The sequence below is a fragment of the Candida metapsilosis genome, assembly GCF_017655625.1.
Source record: "Candida metapsilosis strain BP57 chromosome Unknown scaffold4, whole genome shotgun sequence".
NCBI lineage: Eukaryota > Fungi > Ascomycota > Pichiomycetes > Serinales > Debaryomycetaceae > Lodderomyces > Lodderomyces metapsilosis.
Window position 1 is genome coordinate 439,059 of NW_027138162.1, and position 16,034 is coordinate 455,092.

Below are 16,034 nucleotides of genomic sequence, written 5' to 3' on the forward strand. Positions count from 1 at the left end.
TGCAAAATTATCATTCTTCTGTAATTGGTAGCGCAAGAAACACTACTTTTTTTTTTGCCTGATGAGCATCTGAAAAATCAGGTCTTGAATAGAACCACCTATTTGACATAGCAGCTATGGCGAAAAGGAAATCAGAGGACAATGGCGCAGCCTCACAGGAGCCTAAGCCAACTAAGAAACCTACAAAACAGCAACCAACCACATCAGTATCAATATGTATCCCATCGAGTGTAATATCATCCAAGAATGCCTACAATTTACAACAAAAGACAATGATTGCGTATCAGATTGCTAAAGCTAGTTTAATTTATGATGTGGCTGAGATTATTGTTTTAAAGGAGAAGGAGGAAAATGAGCAAGTGGTGGCTGGGCCTACGAGTGAAGGTGAAAAGATTGAAGTTGGTTCAAGTGGTGGGAAGAAGGTTGTGTTTGGGGATGATGATGATGAAGGTACAAGCTCTTCCCCCATTGTCTCTACTACTACATCTACTACTGAGTCCAAAGATGATGCCATTGTCAATGATGAAATAGATGATGCATTGTTATTAGCTAGTCTATTACAATTCTTCATTACTCCACCCTACCTCATCAAAACCATGTTTCTGCCCCGATTAAACCCCAAATTTTCCTCCATTTTGCCTAAATTCAAATATGCATTCAAATTACCCAAGATTCCCAACTTACCATTTATGCAAAACAACAATGTACATGAGCATTATAAAGAAGGTATAATTATCCCTCGTGCCACTCCTAAAATCAAATCCAAGACAAGTAGCAAGTTGGTCCCACCTCCACATAAGGTTACGGTAAGTAAATATGTCAATATTGGCGAATCAGAAGCTATGCAATTGGAAATTGCTAGAGAGTTACCAGTGTATTCGCGAGTTACGGTTGATGTACGAAACAAGACTATAGTTAGTGCCAAGCAGGCGTATGGTGTCAATGGACACAAGCTGTCATTTGGATATCATGTGAGAATGGTGAATGATGTGCAGTTCAATAAGGTGTTTACAGGATCTCCTGTGGCTGATGGGTATAATCAAACGATATTTGTCAATTGTGATGATTATTTTGACAAGTGGGATGAAACTGTGAAAGATGTGCCACTGCTTAAAGAAAAGAGTGATGTGGATAATGTGTTGGTGATTTTGGGCAACTACGGCACAATTCAAAGGAATTTCCTACACGATGAAGCTAAAGACACGATATTTGAAGGGTTGGATAGTGTACTGAAATTGTTTGACTATAGATTGGATATTCCTAAAGGTTGCAAAATCGAAGATGCAATTTTAGTTGCATTGACAAAGTTGCAATAGAAAGAGGACAGTTTTTCTAGAGTGAGACGATAATGTGTTATAATAAATGGGCTGGCCGCTTCTGGCTCTGATCTAGACTTAAAGTTCTCTTTTCAAAATCTCTCAGCTCATGCTACAGTACACTGCTTTCAAGCGCATTTATGTCTTTTTTGCTTACAGGTAGGATGTTTTTACTGGTCCGTCTAGTCTTGTAAGAATAATAAAGGGTCTATGTGAATCTAGAACTCTTTTTTCCCTCCTTTCAAAAAGATTCTTTAATAAAACAAATAAATTTTACATCCAAACATACATAGTTATAATGTGTATCGGCTGTTGTTGTCATTTGTGTGTTTGTTTGTGAATTTTCCCTTTTGATCCGACAATTGTCTTAAATAGGTAATAATCCTGTATATAGGTACAATTTTTATTAATAAATTGGGGTAGTGTACTATAGCACAATTTAACAACAGACAGTAGCAGTAGCACAGTAGAAAAAAAGAAAAAGAAAAAAAGAATGGGAATGAACATCATTAGACAATATTGCACCGACGCAATACAAACAAAAACATAAAATCTTGCAACTCAAAACTCAGTTTTATATACTCTTTCTTTCTTTCTTTAACAGAGTTATACAACTGATACCCCTATTACTTCTACAACCCGTTACACTCGCTACATCCATCATGCAATTCAACTTATTATCAGCTTTAGTAGCAGGTCTTGCTACTGCAAATGCCATTGGTGATGTATGTATAATAATAACCCTAGTCTAAGCCACCAGAGAGCCACTGTGGCCTGGTCCTGGCCTTTCTTGATCACAATACTAACTAGCTCTCTCTAGCTTGCATTCAACTTGGGTGTTAAAGATAACTCAGGAAACTGTAAAACTGTTGATGAATTCAAGTCTGACTTGGAATTAATCAGTGGTTCATCTAAAATCATCAAAACTTATGCAGTCTCTGATTGCAACACTTTACAAAACTTGGGTCCAGCAGCTGAAGCTGAAGGTTTCCAAATCATGTTGGGAATCTGGCCAACCGATGATTCTCATTTTGAAGCTGAAAAACAAGCATTGCAACAATACTTGACCCAAATCTCAACCTCAACAATCAAAATTTTCCTTGTTGGTTCAGAAGCTCTTTATAGAAACGACTTGACTGCTGATCAATTATCTGATAAAATTAACGACATTAAAGATCTTGTCAAAGACATCAAAGATAAGGATGGAAACTCATATTCAAGTGTCCCAGTTGGAACTGTTGACTCATGGAATGTCTTGGTTGATGGTGGTGCTAAGCCAGCTATTCAAACTGCCGATGTCGTTTACGCAAACGCCTTTTCATACTGGCAAGGACAAACCAACCAAAACGCTTCCTACTCCTTCTTTGATGACATTATGCAAGCTTTACAAACCATCCAAACTGTCAAGGGATCAACCGATATTGAATTCTGGGTTGGTGAAACTGGATGGCCAACTGATGGATCAAACTTTGAAAGCTCTCAACCAGGTGTTGAAAATGCCAAAAACTTTTGGCAAAATGCCATTTGTGCAATGAGAGGTTGGGGTGTCAATGTTGCTGTATTTGAAGCCATTGATGAAGCTTGGAAGCCAGACACCTCCGGTATTAATGATGTTGAAAAGCACTGGGGTGTTTGGGATGCTAATAACAAGTTGAAGTATGAGATTAACTGTAATTTTGATTAAAAGAAATAAATAAAAAGAAAAAGTTATATAAAGCGGATTTGCTTTTATGTTTTCATTCGTCGTTGCTAATAACATTATATAGGTATTTAGAGATTGTTTTTAAAAAAAATAAAAAGAAAGAAGGTATAACGAAAAAGGTTGCAAAAATGGGGTGCACATTCCTAAAACGTAAAAACTGTTGAAAATGGATTGAGATTCAGATTTTACACTTCTACTCTACTTCCAGGGCCAATAATGATCCGCTTAACTATAACCTTACTAACTCTCCTCTCAATCACATCATCATCCAAATTTCATCCACCAAACATCCACGGCACATGGCAAACCCAAAGTCAATCAGTAATCACCGGTCCCAAATTTTTTCAACCAGATAAGGAATACCTTATTGAGCCAACGCAGCCAGGTCTTTCCTATTCATTTGATTTGGAGTCAATGACTTATGAAACTGCCCAGTATCTCGTCACGGCTAATCCTCAGAACCATTCTTGTCCTAGTGCTGAATTGATTTGGCATCATGGCAAGATCAAAATCAAACCTCATAGAGATCAAAAAGGGAAAGGTAAGAAGAACAATAAGAAGAAGAACAAGAAGAGTAAAGCAGACAATGATGGTCAATTTACAATCCTCCTCGAGTCCATCCCTCATGATTCACGTCAATTACTAAGTGATCCTTGTGTAGATGAAGGTACACTGACTTATCAACGATACAAATGTGATTACAAACAAACATGGAGTGGTGTTTATCAGTATGATAAGTATGTTGATAATTGGAGTTTGATTTTGTATGATGAATTTGGTGAAAGTGGGCGTAAAGTTTGGATGTGGTTGAAGTCGAGGGATGTGGAGATGTTGCCTAGGGGTAGGATCACAAAGAAGAAGAAGGTTTATGTTGATGTGTAAAAAACTAAAAGAGAAGGGGAGGTTTGGTAATTGTGAACTTCTTTTTGGTATCAATTTGGGTGCAAAAAAAGAGCAATTTTTCAGACTGGTATATACTAGTATTTAAAATCAGTCTATTTAATAAGATGTTGCAAAGGATAAAAATAACCTCAAGTGAGAAGCAAGTCACATTTTTGTTTCAAACCATCTCTGTTACTCACTAGTAGATAAATTTCAGGTGTGCATTCAATTGCGAGATTATTTTTTAAAGAAAATACACATACAATGAATTTCGCTACCGGAATTAAGTAAATAACGCGGATAAAAAGAAACACCGCCTCCCTAAATAGCCGTCCTTAATTCCTCCTCCTTTTCAAATAAATGTTTATTATAACAGTTGGCACGTTTTTGTGGTTGTGTTACAGTTGTAGTAATACATCTCGCATGTGTCTCATATTAAGATTAAACGCTTTTTGTGTCACTGCATGAATACTTTGCACAAATTGGGAAAAACTTGGAGATTTCTGATAAGACTTGTAGATATGGTAATTTGACACATTAAAAAAAAAGATAAAGCAGATAATATGCTGCAATTATGCAAAATTAACAATGACAGATCGGGGCACTGGGCCCTGGTCACAAAGCTCTTTTCAAAGCATTTACCGTTCTAAATATATACAATCCATACCGCCCTTTGCTTGAGTCCACCAATTTTTCGCCAACTTTTGACAAGCTATAAGGCCCCCGCCCATATTTGACCACCATGACAAATTCAATCGAGAAAAAGGACTCAATATCATTTCAAGCACATCAAAGAACCAGTATCGACCATGGTGAAATCATCAACACCCATTTATCCAACCGGTTAATTTACCAACCAACAAATGTGAGAAACTTGGACTCATTAGCAATGACCGCCAATGGTGCCGCCGCAACTGATGATGAAAAAAAGGGTACTTCGAAGTTACTACATGAAGCTCAAGCAAATTTGGAATTTTCAACCGAGACGGGCTACGCTCCTGAATTAAGAAGAAACTTTAGTTTGATTTCATTGTTGGGTATTGGGTTCGGCATCACCAACTCATGGTTTGGAATCAGTGGTTCATTAGTTGCTGGAATTAGTTCAGGTGGACCCATGATGATCATCTATGGAATCATTATTGTCGCAAGTGCAGCAACGTGTATCGCAATCACTTTAAGCGAAATGGCATCGGCTTTCCCCACTGCTGCGGGTCAGATTTATTGGACTATGCAATTGGCTCCACCTAGATACTCGAGATTGCTTGCTTATGTCACTGGTGTTCTTTCATGGACGGGTGCTATGTTTACTTCGGCTAGTGTCCTATTCACCATTGCTACTGCAGTCACTGGCATGTATGTTTTGTTTCACCCAGATGCGACAGTTCCAAGATGGGCCGTGTTTATTGTTTACGAAGCCTTCAACGTTATAATGGCTTTATTCAACATCTATGAACGTCCATTACCATTTATATCATCTGGAACACTCTGGATCTCCTTGGGCTCCTTTGTTATTATCATGATAACGGTGTTGGCAATGCACAAAGGAGAGTTTGCCACTCCTGAATTTGTTTTTGTTGATTTCAGCAATGGGACAGGCTGGAATTCTGCTGGCATTGCATTCATTGTGGGACTCATCAATCCCAATTGGAGCTTCTCCTGCCTTGATGCTGCAACCCACATTGCAGAGGAGTCCTTGGACCCAGCTGTGCAAATCCCAAAAGCAATAATCGGTACCGTGATCGTGGGATTTGTGACGGCTTTTACCTTTTGTGTTGCCGTCTTCTTTTGTATAACTGACTTATCAACAATCTTGAATTCAGCAACTGGTGTTCCCATCATGGACATTTTTTATCAAAGTACCGCTTCAAAAGCCGCTGCTACTGGCCTTGAGATGCTTATTGTGGTTACTGCTATTGGCTGTGGAATCGGTTGTCATACTTGGCAAGCTAGAATATGCTGGAGTTTTTCAAGAGACAATGGATTGCCATTTTCGAAATACTGGTCAAGGATCAATGCCAAGACAGGTACAACAGTCAATGCTCACTTGGTTTCATGTTTTGGAGCTGGAGTCATTGGATGCATCTATTTGGGTTCTTCAAATGCATTCAATTCAATCTTGGTCTCTTCTGTGGTGCTACTCTTGTTGTCATACGTTATCCCCACTTTGTGTCTAATTCCAAAAAGGAATACAATCAAACATGGTCCATTTTGGTTGCGGAAATATCATGTGGGTTTGACTTGCAATTTGGTGCTTGTTGCATGGACTGTTTTCGCCACGGTTTTTTACAATTTCCCCTCGGTTATGCCTGTTAGTGGAGGAAATATGAATTATTCATCGGCGGTGCTTGGAATTATCTTGATTATTTGCTGTGCTGATTGGTTGATAAGAGGAAGAAAAGAGTATGTTGATATTGGAGATAGAGAACAATTGAAGGATGAGTTGGTTTACCAGTTGTCTAATCAAGTTTCCAATATTGAAATGATGATGTCACACAATCATATTTGAAGAGACTGGAAGATATTAAATATTCAGCTCGTTTATATAGATTTATACTATTCTATAGAATGATCAAGTTTCTAGCTACTTCAGCTTTCCATCGTAATTAAAAAAAAAAACTGTATGATTTATACAATCTACTTTCTATGCACGCTTCAACTTATCCTCGTAATACTCCTTCAATTCCCTCATCTTTGACGTGTGTTTCTTAGCATACTCCTGATGTAGATACTTGACCAACTTATCCTCTTGCAACTTGAGCTCCTTTTCATGATTCAACTTCATCGCCTCCACCTCTTGACGTAATTGCGATACTCGTGAGTCACGAGCAGCAACATCTTGATTGAGTGTGGTTATCGCATCGAGTAACTTGTCAATTTCCGCCTTGTAGGTAGATATGTCAGATTCCTTAGCGGTTATAATTTGTGATTGTGTCGCCAGTTGTGTTTCCAAGTCAGTAATTTTTGATTGAAGTTGATGATTTTCAGTTTGTATACGACTATGTTTCGTAGTGAGATTGTATATTTCATCCTCTTTAGTTAATAAATCAGTCTCATGTTTAGTTTTCAAATCAATCAATTCCGATTCAATACGATTTTTGTCGGATTCAACATTTTGAAGCAATGCGAGTTTGTATTCAAGATGATCTTTCTCTGCAGTGACTTTTTCCAATTCACTTGCCTGCAGGTCAAATTGGGTTTTGAGTTGGTTGAGTTGAGAGGACTTTGTGTCGAGTTTTTGTGTTAGATCTTTGACCAAAGCCTTATGATTAGCATCACTATCCTGAACAGAGTGTAATTCCTTTGACAACGCTGCAACTTCCTTATCATGTTTAATCCTCAACTCTTCAACCTCCTTTTCGTAATCCTGTTTATGAGTTTCAATCAAATGGTCTAAATCGGTGATAAGGTCTTGGTTTTCGTCAATCTTGGCCAGTAATTTCTCCTTTTCTTTTTGCAACTGCTCAGTTTGCCTTTCAGAAACTTCAAGTTTAGCCTTGAGGTCATTATTGGTCAGTCGTAACTCTCTATCAGACAGTTCTAGTAGCTTTATACTCTCCTCCAAGTGGTCAATCTTGCTTTCATATTCCTGTTCAAGACTTTCCAATTTTTCCACCAATTCTTGCTTTTCATTAACAAGTCGTAATTTAACATTTTCGAAATCATCAACCTTCATAGTAAACTCAATATGCTTTTTTTGCATCTCACTATGTTCATTTTGAAGCTTGGTCAACTTGTTATCCAACTCGTCATTTCTTCTACTCAATGCACGATTCGTTTCTTCCACTTCATTAACGGTAATCTTGTAATCAATCAATTTACGCTTAAAGCTCAAATTTGACGACTCGAAAATCTTATTGCGCTTAGTCAATGAGGCAACATTATGTTCAAGTTGTCTCAATTGAAGTTGATTTAGCTCTTGTTCATGTTTCAATTTATGTTCCACTTCTCGCTGCTTGGCCAACTCCTCGCTCAATTCTTCAATTTTTGCATCTCGCTGTTTAAGCTCCTCTTGTACCTGTACCAATTCCTTCTGATTATCAGATTGTATTTTTTCAATATATGTAAGTGGGAACAATGGTCTTGAATTTGGTGAATCTAGGAAATTCATTGTTGGTTCATCCTCCAAGTTAACTTCACCTTGATCATCATCTTCAAATTCGTCAACTTTATCTAAATCATGTCTCAAGGGGCTCAAAACAACTTCTTCTTCTTCTTCTTCTTCTTCTTCTTCTTCTTCTTCTTCTTCTCCTTGGTCGGTGTCAATAGTGGCAGGCTTTATATGATGTGGGTGTGGTCTTTGCGGTTGTGGCTCAGTCATTCTATCTGGTGTTGTTGTTGAGTATCTATCCCGTCTCAGTTCATTCACCAACCTTGACAATGGATTATGAGAAGGTTCATGAGAGATATTGGAATCTATTTCCACCATACCAGTCTCACTAAATACGAAATCTGAATCAATTTGTTGGTTTCTCTTTCGCATACGCAGGTCATCTATATTGGCCTCAAACTCTTTTACATTGTCAATAACATCCCGTCTTCCAACTTCGATATTCTCATCCGAGTTGGGATCGGTCTCAACCACAGCTTCCTCTTCCACTTCGCTCTGCTTTTCCTTCGCTGGTTCCTGTGCACTTATCTCATCTAATTCCATCATGGACTGACGGTGCATTGTATTCCTCTTTATAGGCGAGCTCAACTCGTCTGCCTCGGACATACTCGACCTAAGTCCAGATTGCCTCAACCTTTTTTCTCTATCCTCATTCAACTGATTCATATACAATTCAATCTCTTGAGCAGATTGTTGAATCTTGTTCAAATTGGCAGATTTCCGTTTCTTATGCAATGGTGATGTGATTGACCCACGGAGACCTAGTTTATTCAACGATGAAGGTGGCTTGAGGTTTAACGTTTGGCGTTCTGTTGATGAAAATGTACGTTTGGCTGGACCTATAGTTGACCGACGATGAGCTGATCCAATGTTCAAGTATGTAGTTTTGTTGGCTTTCTCAGTATACGGTGGTCTTAAAACGTGTTGCTGTGCTGCAGATTTGGATGGACTTGCAATAGAAACCTTTGCTGCTGAAGGTGTCCCTTGCTGCGATGGTCTATTTGGTGGTGGTTTCATTGGCGACCTTGTTGGTAGCTTAACTGGTGAGAGTGAGTCATCAATGTATACTGGTGTATTCGATGGTTTAAATGGGGAGGAGCTTGTAGACATTACTGCTAGCTCTGCTGTAGTGGTAGTAGATAGTTTGATTTGCTAGTAATGTGACTCTTCTAGTGATGAGACTGGAGTATCACAATGTATAATGTGATTGAAAATGTCAGTGTCATTTTTCGTATTCATTTTTTTTTTGCTCTGGTGTGGGTGGAGGGTAGTGCATATAAGAAACACTACAGTATTTGTTTTTTTCTTTAACCGCGTCACTTTGTGTGTGTTTAACAAGAAAACTATCACGCGTGTCTACTGCTACCCTTATACGTATTCACCACCAGGCTGTGTTCAAAAGCATCTCAAACAATTGTGTGACACATCTTCTAGCCACACGTCATAAACAATCAAAAAAAAAAAAAACAAAAAAGAACAGAAGATCGACACGCGTCTGTCATCAAGCAATACCTAAGTACCGTAACATATGGGCCCTAAGTTCAATAAGTAGAGCCTCTACACCAATGGTTTCTAAACAAAATATATGTATCAGTATCACAGGTATCCAAAAAAAAAAAAGTATATAATATATAATAAAAAAACAACTAAATTACCAGTTGAAGCAAGCAAAGCATCGGCAAATTGCACTAATCAACAAGTTCTAACCTACCTCAGTAGTAAAATACTGACTGCTTCTCCTTACCAAGCACTAGTTACTGGAACAGTGGAGTTGGTATAAGCAGAAGACCCATAAGTTGGAACAATAGCGCCACCAGTAGAAGCAGTGGCATTGTTGTAGTGACTCAAGGATGAAGTAAAAGTGTGTAATTGGGTTTGAGTAACATCAACAAACGAAGTAATTGTTGTAGTAGTGTCACTGTTTGTAAATTCAGCTTGAATTGGGTATGAAGTAACAAAAACATCAGTTGAGATTGTAACTGTGACGTCTTCATCGCCAGATGAAGAAGTACCTGTAGCGGCAGCTGGAGCTTGAGTGGTCGATGGGGTTGCAGTAACTGTAACTGTAACGGTTGATGCAACACAAGCTTCGTTGTTGGTTTCAGAAGGTAAAGCTGATTCAGCAGCAACGGTTTGAGATCCAGCAGCAGTAGCAGCTTGAGATTCAGCAGCAACAGTTTGAGAGCCAGCGGCAGCATTAGCAGTTCCTGCTCCATTAGTAGCTGCTTCAGTTGTAGCGCCAGTTTCAGTAGAAAGTTTAGTAGAACCATTTGCATCAGTCACGGTGACGACGGAGGTAATGGTTGAAGTAGTAGTGTCACTGGAGCTGGATCCTTTGGCTACAGTTGTGACTGCAGTGTTTGTGGCTGAAGTGTAAGTTGAACTATCAGAAGTCAAAGTAACATATTCAAGGATGGTTGAAGTGATAGATTCATCGTTTGAAGATGAAGATGAAGCTGCTGCATTTGCATCTCCAGCTGGTGAAGATGATTTTGGATAAGTAGTAGTCAATGTATTTGCAGCTGATGTGTGAGTAGTAGAAGCATCAGAAACAGTAACATATTGGATAATTGTTGAAGTAAGCCATTCATCTGAGTCACTTGAAGACGACAATGGTGATGAAGATGCAGCGGCTGATGAAGCAGCAGCTGATTCACCAGTTGGAACAACACTAGCTGAGTAACCATAACTTCCCTCAGATGAAGGAGTTAAAGCTTCAGATGATGAAGATGGGACGACAGTGGCATTTTCGTATCTCTTGTAGAAATGGAAAGGTGGTGCTGCTGCTTGAGCTAATGAAGTGGCAATTGCCAAAGCAATCAAAGGTTTAAATTGCATTCTTGAACGTGATGTAGTAGTTTTAGTTGTTTGTATGTGAAATCTGTTGATGGTGAATTATTTTCAAACTTTGGGTGGTGATTTTAATATAAACTATAATATATAAAAGGAATGAATGTCTATAGTTGGTGTTATATTAAAGAGACAGTAAGCTTGAATGATATAGGAAAAGATGAATATGAAAAAGTAAAAATAAAAGAGAGAATTGATGAACTTTTTAAAAGGGCCAACATGTCAAAAAATAAAAAAATAAAAAAAATAAAAAATAAAAGCAACACTAAGGCTTTAAAGGTGCATACCAAAACATTACAAAATCACCTTAGTTGGAGAACAAAGGAGAGCAAGAAAAGGCGTCTAAAAGATTATACTTAACCCATTGTTGCATATCCACAAGAAACATAAAAGAACAAAAGGACAAACACAAATGTAATTTTCTCGAAATTTTGGTTCTCGTTCTCCTTGCGCGTAGCAGTAGCATTTTTAGCTGTTGCAGCTTTTGTGCTGCAAATTGTTTTGTGGCGTTTTATAACTATGTATGTTTGTGTATTTTCTTTTGCAATCATAGTTCAAAATTGTATACACCCTAGAAAAAAAAACCGCTATTTACTTTAACCAGAATTTTTCTGGGCGTACATTATTTAGCCAGATTAAACTACTGTTTAATGCTTCTTTTGACACATTTCTGTATTATGAGACTCCTTTCAGAAATCAAAACATTTTAAGTAATTACACATTTAAGGGGGGGCTCATTATTATCTCAACACATGTTTCAATGTATTATTTCTTACTCTTAATGACGTAATTCTTACATCCAACTTATTTACCTCGAGGCGTGGCTCTCAATTACAAAGGGTGTGTTTTGACCGAGTAAGTTATCATTGTATTCCACGTAATACTGGCGTGTTTCTAAAAAAAAAAAAAAAAAAAGAAAAAAAGCCTTGTTTTATAGAGTACAATAGACTCTGTAATATCTCTTTTCCTCTTATTCTTTTCTAAATTTCGTGTAGTACTGTTGTGTGTGTGTATATATATGGTTGATTATATTATTGTGAAATTAATAGCAGTATCTTATTGTAATTTATAGGTGCTTTTTTTTTTGTTTATGTTTATATTTGTTCCTTATTGTTTTTATTTTTTTTTATTTCGCGTTTCTCGTCTATTACATTAAACTATTGATGTAAGGATGTAAAAAAAAAATAACGCGTATTCTTGTGTAACACACTCTCTCTCTCGTCTAAGGTAATACCAATAGGTACTGTATCATCATCAGGTATATATATGTATATGTGTATTGACCAAGAAGCACTCCTACATTAATGCCATTAGAGGTAACAGATTAACAAGGGCGATCATCAACGTATCTTGAAGAGTAAGGGCTGCACGTAGCTGCTCTCCTCAATACCTCCTGATTTACAATCTTTTTAAAGCACCAATCTTTTCCTCTAGTTTTAGCTCTTACATATGACTATTATGTACAAAAGCACATATAATTAGTAACATTCACACATATGCTTAGGTATAAAGTATAAGCAAATAAAAGTTTTCACATTGGCAATGCTGTGAGAATGTAGGAAAACTTTGGTCCAGACTTTCTACTTAACTAGGCAAACAGTCCTTAAACAAAGCCTTGCGTATTCATTTTTCTATGTGTTCTACGTCAAAGACACAGTTTCACTTACAAATGAAGTAAAGAGGGCGTAAGAAATTAAACACTGATCCATACACGCTCGTGCATTCGTGAAGCCACCCCTTAAATCAACAACAACAACAACAACAACAACAAACGGAAATTGTGTTATTTCCGGTATACACTGGTTTTGTCCTCCATTCTCTAATCACGTCTCAGTTTTTTGCATTTTGCTTTGAAATTCGTGTGACTATAAAGCTGCTGCTTCTCATTGTCCTTTGGTATCTATTGTTTAAAGAAACCAAAGATTCTTTTGCATGATTACGGGTACGGATGTACGAGGGGATCCCGCGATTCTCATTCTAGGATTCCTGCGTCACGCATTTTGTAGGTCGATATCTTCGGCGTGTATGAATCTCACTATTGCATGTTCCAGATAATCAACCTTGTCGAGGAGAGAGACCTTGTGAAAGTTAACGACTGTGCGAGATTTAACGCGTCTGATTTAGTCAAGCAACTCTACGCTGTTTAACCAAAAGTACTAGAACCTTACAGAAGATCAATGATTGATCTTATTGTCTGCATTCCCGAATATAACTACTACACGAAAGGTTTTTCACGTAATTCTTATGTTTCAAATTAGAGAAATTCTGGTATTCATTGGATCGTATTCCATAATCTGTTGCAGCAATCGATCATTATTGTCTACTCAGCCACCGATTATTTTCGAAAGGGGGCCATAATGGACTACAGATTGTGCATTTTTTTTGTGTCGTGTTCAATCTCCACGCTACGTCTTACAAGGGAATGGGATTAGCTCAAACCTAGAAGCTCACTTAAGGTGTACAACGTCGTATTACACTACTCATTTTAGAGTATTCGTGGTCTAGAACTTGCTGATCACTTCGAAAGTTCTAGTTTGCAAACTTTCAAACTTTTCTTCTGTAAATATATATCTTTTTTTTTTTCAAAATCTAGCAAGATCTTGATCCCGCCTTCTTTTCTTGTGGCGGGCTCTCTTATTGGCGTCTTCAGTCTAGATCTATTTATCCCACAGCCTCAATGCCACTACTGCCCGCCACTTTGAACTCAAAGATCCCACTACAAGGAAGCAACTACCAACGGTCCATACACGGCAAAATTTTATCTTCTTCAATAGAATGATCAAGAGCTTCAAGTTTTATTGCTTGATACAAAGAGTCAATCAATGGCAGTGTCGGTGCCCTTCAGTAAGCAAAGATACAATTTATCTCATCTGATAGTTCAAAAACTCATTCATTACAAATTTAAAGATGCAATTTCTCTCAGGCTGAGGCTAGTCGAAAGTACTATATCGATGATTCTCCAAAGGGTTTGTCAAGCTGCATGTCATGTCCATTCTTTGTTTCCAACGTGGCTGCTTTATATCCTATTAAGGAGCCAATGCTTAATGGTACGTTTTATTTTTTTTTTTCGCAGCCGAATGATGTTCCCAGAGCGGAATTATCATTCCTAATTAGGACTGTGCATATGCGACAGACCCGAGTCAAAAAAATTTGTATCGCGCTTACAAATAGGAAGTAAAAGATAACAAGACGAGTAAAGCCCCCACCTCAATTTTCGAGCCACAGCTATAAAATAAAAGAGATTCAACACTTCTTAAATACTTGGCGAAATTTTTTTTTTTTTTTCACTTCTTCTTTTTCTTCTTCTTCAATCGACGCTGTATCATGATTGGTCTTCCATTGGACGGTGATTCAGGCAAGAGAAGATACTCCATTGTTGGAGGATTGACTTTTGTCATTTTGCTAGTCGTTTTCTTTTCCACCAATTTATTCAGTTATTTAAAGATTGCCCTTACTCCAATCCCAGGTCCAGACTCCAACATCTGCCCCTTGCAAGATTCAATTGCTCCCCCATCATTCTACAAGGACAATTCGACAGTATTGGATATCTTGTATGGCTCAAAGTATAGAAAAGAGTCTATTCAAAGATTATCTGGTGCTGTTCAAATTGACACTCAAGTTTTTGACAACCAACCTGATGTTGATGAAGCACCTGAAGTGTGGGCCAAGTTTAAGAAATTCCACAAGTATTTGCAAACTACGTTCCCATTGGTTTATGAAAACTTGGATATTGCTACTGTCAACACTTATGGATTGGTGTACACTTGGAAAGGCTCAAAGAAAGATCTCAAGCCGATTTTGTTGGCAGCTCATCAAGATACTGTGCCTGTTCAAAAAGATTCCTTAGATCAATGGACCTACCCACCATTTGAAGGACACTACGATGGAGATTACATCTACGGAAGAGGTGTCTCTGATTGTAAAAATGTTGTCATTGCAATTTTGGAAACTTTTGAACTCTTGCTTAAACAAGGTTACAATCCAAAAAGAACCATTATTGCCGCATTTGGATTCGATGAAGAAGCTAGTGGATACCGTGGAGCTGCTTCTATTGGGAAATACTTGGAAGAGAAGTTGGGTAAAGATTCAGTTTATGCTGTAATTGATGAAGGACCAGGATTGACCACTGACCCATTTACCGGTACTATAATTGCCACACCAGGTACTGGTGAAAAGGGATATATTGACATCTATGTTGAATTGGCTACACCTGGTGGTCACTCTTCTGTCCCTCCCGACCATACTTCAATTGGGATTGTATCTGAGTTGGGATACATTATTGAAAAAGACCCATATGAGCCAATCTTGACTAAACTGAATCCAATTTTTGAATATTTCCAATGTGTCGCTGTCCATGATCCAAACAACAAGATTCCAAAGTCGTTTAAAAAGATCATATTGAGATCAGGATTTGATAAATTTGCAAACTCAAAATTGGTTGCTAAAATATCGGAAAGCAAATTATTAAAGTACCTCATTAGAACATCACAGGCTTTGGATATCATCAAGGGTGGTGAGAAAGTCAATGCTTTACCAGAGGATACTAAATTAGTAGTCAACCATCGTGTTGCTATCGAGTCCAACGTCGCCGCTGTCAAACACCACTTTGTTGAACGTGTGATTGAAGTTGCCAAAAGACACGGATTGAAAGTGACCGCTTTCGGCAAGACAGTATATGATCCAAAGGTCACACCATATGCCGGTGAATTTAAAATTACTGGAAATTCCGGTTTGGAGGCTGCTCCATTAACACCAACTGATGATACAGTTTGGTCGTACTTGTCAGGAGTCACTAGACATGTATTTGAGGACTTGGTTTACACCAACTTGACTTATCCAATTGCTTCAGCTCCAGCTATCATGTCAGGTAACACCGATACCAGATATTATTGGAACTTGACGAAAAACATTTTCAGATACTCACCATTTTACGTGTACAATATTCTTATTGGTAGTGGTGTCCATTCTGTTGATGAGAGATTAAAGTTTGATGGACATTTGCAGTTGCACGCTTGGTTCTATGAGTATTTGCAAGCTATTGATACTGCAAAGGCAGATAATTGAGGCGATGTAAAGGTATAGATTAATATGTGAAGAGAAAAATATGATCAATAAATTTCACTATAAGAAAACAGTACAAGATATTTGATTACACCTATAAACCTAAGGTTGCCCT

At 37.9% G+C, this 16,034-nt stretch overlaps 7 protein-coding genes across 7 annotated transcripts; 5 read left to right on the plus strand and 2 right to left on the minus strand. All coding sequences in view use genetic code 12, as the record gives it.

Moving 5' to 3' along the window:
- Positions 1–116: 116 nt before the first annotated feature.
- I9W82_003588 (putative methyltransferase) lies at positions 117–1,316 on the plus strand (the record flags this gene model as incomplete). Its single annotated transcript, XM_067692569.1, has 1 exon — positions 117–1,316. The coding sequence occupies one exon, from the start codon at positions 117–119 to the stop codon at positions 1,314–1,316; it is 1,200 nt and encodes a 399-aa protein (XP_067547986.1).
- A 662-nt stretch (positions 1,317–1,978) lies between these two features.
- On the plus strand, positions 1,979–3,000 carry BGL2 (glucan 1,3-beta-glucosidase; the record flags this gene model as incomplete). Its single annotated transcript, XM_067692570.1, has 2 exons — positions 1,979–2,041; positions 2,137–3,000. 2 exons carry the CDS (start codon positions 1,979–1,981, stop codon positions 2,998–3,000), a joined length of 927 nt encoding a protein of 308 aa, XP_067547987.1.
- Positions 3,001–3,234: 234 nt separating this feature from the next.
- On the plus strand, positions 3,235–3,900 carry I9W82_003590 (uncharacterized protein; the record flags this gene model as incomplete). The annotated part of the gene is made up of 1 exon (XM_067692572.1): positions 3,235–3,900. One exon carries the CDS (start codon positions 3,235–3,237, stop codon positions 3,898–3,900), a length of 666 nt encoding a protein of 221 aa, XP_067547988.1.
- A 742-nt stretch (positions 3,901–4,642) lies between these two features.
- On the plus strand, positions 4,643–6,406 carry I9W82_003591 (uncharacterized protein; the record flags this gene model as incomplete). The annotated part of the gene is made up of 1 exon (XM_067692573.1): positions 4,643–6,406. One exon carries the CDS (start codon positions 4,643–4,645, stop codon positions 6,404–6,406), a length of 1,764 nt encoding a protein of 587 aa, XP_067547989.1.
- Positions 6,407–6,541: 135 nt separating this feature from the next.
- I9W82_003592 (uncharacterized protein) lies at positions 6,542–9,118 on the minus strand (the record flags this gene model as incomplete). Its single annotated transcript, XM_067692574.1, has 1 exon — positions 6,542–9,118. One exon carries the CDS (start codon positions 9,116–9,118, stop codon positions 6,542–6,544), a length of 2,577 nt encoding a protein of 858 aa, XP_067547990.1.
- Positions 9,119–9,748: 630 nt separating this feature from the next.
- PGA54 (Pga54p) lies at positions 9,749–10,846 on the minus strand (the record flags this gene model as incomplete). The annotated part of the gene is made up of 1 exon (XM_067692575.1): positions 9,749–10,846. One exon carries the CDS (start codon positions 10,844–10,846, stop codon positions 9,749–9,751), a length of 1,098 nt encoding a protein of 365 aa, XP_067547991.1.
- Positions 10,847–14,182: 3,336 nt separating this feature from the next.
- Positions 14,183–15,922, plus strand: I9W82_003594 (M20 family metallopeptidase; the record flags this gene model as incomplete). Its single annotated transcript, XM_067692576.1, has 1 exon — positions 14,183–15,922. One exon carries the CDS (start codon positions 14,183–14,185, stop codon positions 15,920–15,922), a length of 1,740 nt encoding a protein of 579 aa, XP_067547992.1.
- Between the last annotated feature and the right edge of the window lie 112 nt (positions 15,923–16,034).